This window comes from Limulus polyphemus, unplaced genomic scaffold (genome assembly GCF_000517525.1).
Source record: "Limulus polyphemus unplaced genomic scaffold, Limulus_polyphemus-2.1.2 Scaffold1764, whole genome shotgun sequence".
Lineage (NCBI taxonomy): Eukaryota > Metazoa > Arthropoda > Merostomata > Xiphosura > Limulidae > Limulus > Limulus polyphemus.
The window spans coordinates 220777-227949 of NW_013667374.1; the positions used below are offsets into that span (position 1 = coordinate 220777).

Consider the following 7173-nt stretch of genomic DNA (forward strand, 5'->3'; position numbering starts at 1 on the left):
TATTATGTTTATGATAAGTGTCAGGAACTGAGATATGAACACTGTTCACAACTGGGAGATATTTTGCGAATTGTCAAGTGAGTAAAAATTATATCTGTGACAAGTGTTGCGCATTGTGATGCGGACAAATGTCAAACATGTGGCAAAATTCAGGAATGCACAAACATAACAACTGTGGCATGTGTCAGGAACTGCAATAAGAAAATACATAATAACTCTGACAAGAGTCAGGAACTGTGATATGAACAAACCTGACAACTGTAGCAAATGTCAGGAACTGTGTTATGAACAAACATAACAATTGTGGCAAGTATCAAGAACTGTGATATGAACAAACATAACAACTGTGACAAGTGTCAGGAACTGTGATATGAACAAACATAACAATTGTGGCAAGTATCAAGAACTGTGATATGAACAAACATAACAACTGTGACAAGCGTCAGGAACTGTGATATGAACAAACATAACAACTGTGGCAAGTATCAAGAACTGTGATATGAACAAAATCTGATCCAGCAGTTGATTGATACAAGTAACCAAAGTATCTGATCCAGTAGTTGATTGATACAAGTAACCAAAGTATCTGATCCAGTAGTTGATTGATGCAAGTAACCAAAGTATCTGATCCAGTAGTTGAGTTAACACCTTAAGATTTGTTCAACTGATAGTTGGATAGTTGAACAAAAGGCTTGACGAAAATAAAAGATTTGAATTACGTTGTTGAATAAAAAACGAAAAAAAAGATAGTAAAAATGAAAATACTCATATTTCCATAAAAATGACATAGGCCGGAAACGTCGTAAATTAAGTTTTGGAAATATAAATATTTCCATCTTTACTATATTTCTGATACTTGTGGTGTAGTTGAGAAGGGACATCTTATGTTTTGAAACCTGAAAAAAAGTTTTAAGTTTTCTCCAAAACTACAAACTCAGTTTCAACTAACCCAATTATTTTCATACAGACAGACAGAAACATGGCTAGATAGATGGACAGATAGACAGATAAATAAATAATTATACTCCAACAGTACTACCATTGTCAGCTGTCAGAAGTTCCCGATATTCCTAAATATCCATCGTTAACTCAAAATAACATTCTATAAGAAAAGTGAAAAATACTTTTGTAATAGGTAACAACGAGAAATATCTATAGGATTAATAGTAGGGTTATTTACTACGCATGAATCTGTAAATAACGAAACACAGGATTTGTTTAACATATAGAAAGTGTAACAAACCATCAAAATTTAACAGTTACTTCTAAAAGTATAACATAATTTAACACCTAGTTCTAAAAGTGTAACATAATTTAACACTTAGTTTCAAAAGTGTAACATAACTTATCACTCAGTTTCAAAAATGTAACATAATTTAACACTTAGTTTCAAAAGTGTAACATAACTTATCACTCAGTTTCAAAAATGTAACATAATTTAACACCTAGTTCTAAAAGTGTAACATAAGTTAACACTTAGTTTCAAAAGTGTAGCATAATTTAACACCTAGTTCTAAAAGTGTAACATAATTTAACACTTAGTTTCAAAAGTGTAACATAATTTAACACTTAGTTCTAAAAGTGTAACATAATTTAACACCTAGTTCTAAAAGTGTAACATAACTTACCACTCAGTTTCAAAAGTGTAACATAATTTAACACCTAGTTCTAAAAGTGTAACATAAGTTAACACTTAGTTTCAAAAGTGTAACATAAGTTAACACTTAGTTTGTTCAAATTGAACCAGAACAGGTTCCCATCAAACATATTTATTTCATAATATACTTTCTTTATTGTAATACACATACTGTTTAGAGTCAAGAGATCAACATTTGTTTAATACTGTGACGTATTGAATATTTCTAACTCTCATATTAAAGCATTCACATTATTAACCACTTTAGTTAGTGTTAACTTTAGCATTGATTGGTTTGATAGTATCTATGTTTCTATACGTAATTTATCTCTATTCTGTACTATTAGCTGTGGAAATATTTCCATAACATTATTTGCCAAATTAGAGTACAGGTTGGTGTAATAAAACGTATTTTGGATTTAAAAAAACATAGAACCGTTCGGTTTTGTCATTCACTTAATATTCTGTGTTCGAAAAGCGTGAGTATAAGATCTCAACTTGATATCTAGATAGCATTTTTATTCCTTTCCATTACCAGTTTATGTTGGTATTTCCGAACCCTGCTAATCAATGAGATATATTTATTTAAATCTAGTTTTACAATACATGTATTGAACTGTTCTTTCTGCAACACGGACATAAATGTTCGAGAAGTTTTAACCTTTTAAAATCTAAACTTGTAAGTCAACAAATTTTGAACGGGCGATAAGCACCGTGGGCGATAGAAAAAGATAATTCTATCTAAACGACAGGGTTCGACTGTTCGAGACTGCTTTTCTGAGGGCGGAGTCAGACTGATTCCTAGTCGTTCATTCGTTTAGTTTCATCGTTGAAATCGACCAATCACACCTCTCGCCTCGCGTAGTCTGTTAAATTGGTACGTTATCCTCTTTTGACAAGTGACATGGCAATATGTCACCAGTAGTAGAGTAAAATTGGCCACTAAAGCTGAGATACAAATGTAAACGGTTATCATTTGACGAACAGAAATGTGGTTGGTTACTAACGAGGCATTTGTAAATTCTGTCCACTAAAGTCGTCATGCATGTTTAGCACGAGCCTATTACTGATGCTAATTATTAATAGTGGAAATATAATCCAACCATTTCGACATCAAAAACAAGTATAGTCTAAACGTAAACTACTTTATTTTACATTCTCGAGAAAGAGGGAGAAAAAGAAAAACACTTGTGAGAGAATCGCGTTTTGTCTGCCAAACTTACCAGTAGCATATAACCATGGATCCCGATGACTACAGAGAAAAGTCCTGCGTGTTAGAGTCTACAGTAAATAACGAAATTGCGAATAAACAGAAGCTTAGTGAAGAGAAGAAAACTACCATCGGTACCAAACTCAACCCGTTCTCTATTACAAGTATCTTAAACCGCGCGGATCCAGAAAAGAGCCCGTTCTCGGCTGTCTCTCACCGTTCGGAATCAAGTAAGGAGGCTTTTTCAAATGTCTTCTGTCCTGCTAATTCAATAAAAAGGCTACCAATGCCACTATTCAACGGAGAATCTTCATTAACAAGACTATACTATGATCCTGTGATCCAGTCTGTGATCCGGCCCGGCGTAGTGGCCTCGTTTCCAGGCCAACTGTCCAGAAAAAACAATTTTTCCTGGTACCCCTGGGTTACCAAAGACGTCACCTACGCCGTTAATTTATGTGACAGAGGTAAGGTAGAGAGAGAAAAAAAAAAGAACAACTCAGTTATCATATTATTTCTTGTCCTTAAATGTTGTGTAATCTTTGTCTACCTAATATTTACCTAGGTTGAGGGAAAAACTGTTTTCCCCTGACTGACGATCAAGGACGAGGTTAGTCATAAGGCTACAAAACGGTACGTGTTGCGGATTTTCAAATCTGATGTAAACATATTATCGGTAGGAATGTTGAACGTATTAACTTATAAGCTTTCTTAGAAACACATTAATATCAAGAGAGAAATGAGTAAATTAGAAGGTTACATATGCATATTTTAACGAGTCCTCGTGCGAAGTGTTGTTTTAGAAACATATTTTAGAAATAATAGACCGACTTTTCCATCTGGGAACGAGCACGTGAAGCAAATTCGTGTAGTTTTACTAATCATATAACATGTTAGGAGCTCGCGCTGTATAGAACGTGACTGACTAATAGGAAGAATATCTTCTTAGGATAGAACCAACAATGAAATAGTTGATAATTGAAAAATAAAAATCCCAATTGGAATTATTTCATAAAATATTATTTCTTGTTTGTTTTCGTAATACTATATTTATCTATCAGTCCACATTTATTTGACAAAATATCATATTTATTGCTTAGTATTTTGTTTGTTTGTAATTATGCACAAGGCTACACAATGGGCTATCTGTGCTCTGCCCATCACGGGTATCGAAACCCGGTTTCTAGCGTTGTAAGTCCGCAGAAATACCGCTGTGCTACTTGGGGGCTTGTATTTTGTATATTTTCACTTCGACACATGTAGAATTCTTTATACTGAATGATTTTAAAGCATGATTTGTTTAAACAGAGTTCGCAGGATACGCACAGTGCTATTAGTAGTAATTTTAGCATTTATTTAATTAGAAAAGTGTAATAAGGAATCCTGAGTTATAAAGCTTCGTTCTACTGTGATATTGGGGTATAAACTGTGGCCTAAAAGGTCTTTCAACTTCGTAGCAACTACTGACCCATCAAAGTATAAATTATTACAAATAGAATATTAGCACGTTTCGATCTATTGTCTAAAAGTCTTTGAAATGAACCGTAATTAGTATCATTATATTTGTCTGCCTATATACTTGATTATCTATCCACGCACATGCATAACTATTTACACATAAACACGTCTAATTATTTACATTACCAAGTGTTCCCGTTAATTGATACCATAAAAACGCGCAAGATCGCGTATCCAAACTTTATTTATATTCATTTGTATACAGTTTACTAATTTATTAATCATACATTTTATTATCGTATTTATTCTTTACTGATTCACATTTCTTTAATTTACTGTAAGTTGCCCCAACATACAACTGTTAATCTCCACCATCCTACTTCAGTTACCTTAGTTTTCCCACAAGTTAATCCTTGCTTGTTATTACTAACGAAATGCTACAAAATGGGCTATCTGTGCTCTGCAAACAGCAGGTATCGAATCCCGATTTTTAGGGTTATAAGCCAAAGAAAAGAACACTGAAAACCGGATTCATAACGAAGAGAAACAGGAATAAAGAAAACTTTGTTCTGCGGAGTATGTGTCGTTGTTAACAGTTATAGATACACATTATTAGACATTAATCAACAAACCGATTAGTGTCCATCTGTGGTTATTAGAGTTATTAAAACTATAACGAACGCTTTTGTTCTTTTATGTAGAGGTTGACGTCATTTGGATCGACGGTCTGATGCATATACAATAAACCAAAGGATGTTTGAAACGTTATGTAAATGTCATTTTATTATTTTACAAGCTAGTCACCTGCTTTACGTAACTTACACCTATCCTATTAACAATGTTGTTTTGTTGGTTGCATATACAATAAACCAATGGATGTTTGAAACGTTATGGAAATGTCCTTTTATTATTTCACAAGCTAGTCACCTGCTTTACGTAACTTACACCTATCCTATTAACAATGTTGTTTTGTTGGTTGCACGTGTTTACATAAAATGTTTTGCATGAAAATACTTGTTACAAATCTAACAATTGTTTTTATCACAGTTCCTCAAAAGTGTTGAACTTATTGTCTTATTACAGTTCCAGACTCTTGTAACAGTTGTGTTATTTGTTTTAGTCGCAGTTCCACAGAACTGATGAAGTTATTATCTTATTACAACTCCAGCCTCTTGTCACAAGTGTAATATTTGTTCTTGTTGCAGTTTCTAAGAAGTGTCAAAGCTATCGTTCTCAGTGCAGTTCCTTGTTCTTGGCAAAAGTGTAATATTTGTTCTTGTTGCAGTTTCTCGTAACTGATAAGATTATTGTTCTTACTGTACATAGATATATAGTTCTTGTCAAAAGTGAGTTCGTAACGCAGTTCTTGACTATAGTCTATACGTTGTGTAGGAGTAACAATCGTTTGTATTATATTGTTGTGATATTAATGATTTAAAACAACAAGATTTTCATAGCTAGAACATTTAATTTAGGTACTACCAAGAGAGATTCTGAGTTTTCCAAGTCGATTGGCAAAGATCAATGGTATTACCAAATTGCCCTCCGTTGGTGAAAACGCTTGAGTTTATATCGACAAAAATCTGGGTTTGATACCCGTAATAGCCACAGCGCTTTAAAAACACACACCAAATTCAGCCTTTGTTGAAGAATGAAGTGACAACCTAAGCTTTATAGCAATATAGACGCTGTAGCTTAGTTCATTAAAACACCATTCTGATAAGAAGAGTCGCGGGTTCGAATTCTCCCCCGTTTTAGTTTTAACTTCTTTTGAAGAACGTTGTATAATAGTTTGTCCCTCTGTGATTTTCGTTGCAATTCCTGATATTTTGATCAGGGTAATGTCTGTTAGTATCGCAGCTCTTATCTCTTCTTGTGAGAACTTCAGCCACTTCTCAAACTTTTGTTATTTGTTCATATCATATTCTCCGACCCATCTCACACGTCATGTCCGATGGTATAGCGCTTCCTGACACTTCCCACAAATGTAATATACACTTGTATCACAGTTCTTTACTTTTACAGACAACTGTTCGTATCACACTGTCACAGATGTAATATTTGTTGATATTACAGTTTCTGACTCATTACATATATAAGCATTATTTTGTTCATATCACAGTTCCTGACGCTTGTCACAGTTGTCATAACTTTGGTTACTTGTATCAATCATTACGTGAGTTGTTATTTTTTGAAAGTATAAAAACAAATCCTGTTGATATAGAAATCCTTTCAGGGACCAGATTAGAACGTCCACTATAAAGTCGGGAAACAAAAGTTAAAAGTTAATTCCGTAATAGATAGTTAAGGCACAATATAGCTTATAATATATCTAAGACAGTGATTCCCAACCTGGGGTCCGCGTAGGTAATACCATCTCATTAAACAAGTAAGTTTTTTAATACTGATGTTCTTTTTAATTGCACACCCAGTTATATATGTCTTTTATTTGATAGTGAAAAGTGGGAGAACGAGTTAATTATCAGTTAATAAAAACAGTTTGTTGGGTAGGTGGAATCTTTCAAAAAACATAGGATCTGTAGGGGGGAAAATGATAATAAAAGGGGGTTCTTGGTGGAGCAAAGGTTGGGAACCACTGACCTAGGACGATGCGAAGAAAATTTCAATTTCGTGTACCTTGTTCTTTTTGTGAACTAAAAACTTATACGAGTTTTACAACATTAAAGGTGCGAATGGTTGAAAATAACAAGTAAAAGGAGATAATAATATATTGAAAAACAGTGATTTTATAAGCATGATGAAGTGGTTTACTTTGGGGTAGCATAGCATGTGTTTCGACTGAGCATTGATCTGTCGAAACATTTAGTTAGTCTCCCCAAAAATAAGCCACTATTATATACTATTATAT

The 7173-nt window shown here is 33.7% G+C and overlaps 1 protein-coding gene across 1 annotated transcript in view; it reads left to right on the forward strand.

The window, feature by feature from the left end:
• The first annotated feature begins 2874 nt into the window (after nt 1-2874).
• Nucleotides 2875-7173, forward strand: part of LOC106464865 (homeobox protein HMX3-B-like) — a 10851-nt gene continuing 6552 nt past the window's right edge. Inside the window, exon 1 of the mRNA XM_013925023.1 lies at nt 2875-3313. Coding sequence (XP_013780477.1) covers nt 2875-3313 — 439 coding nt within the window. The remainder of the gene's footprint in view (nt 3314-7173) is intronic.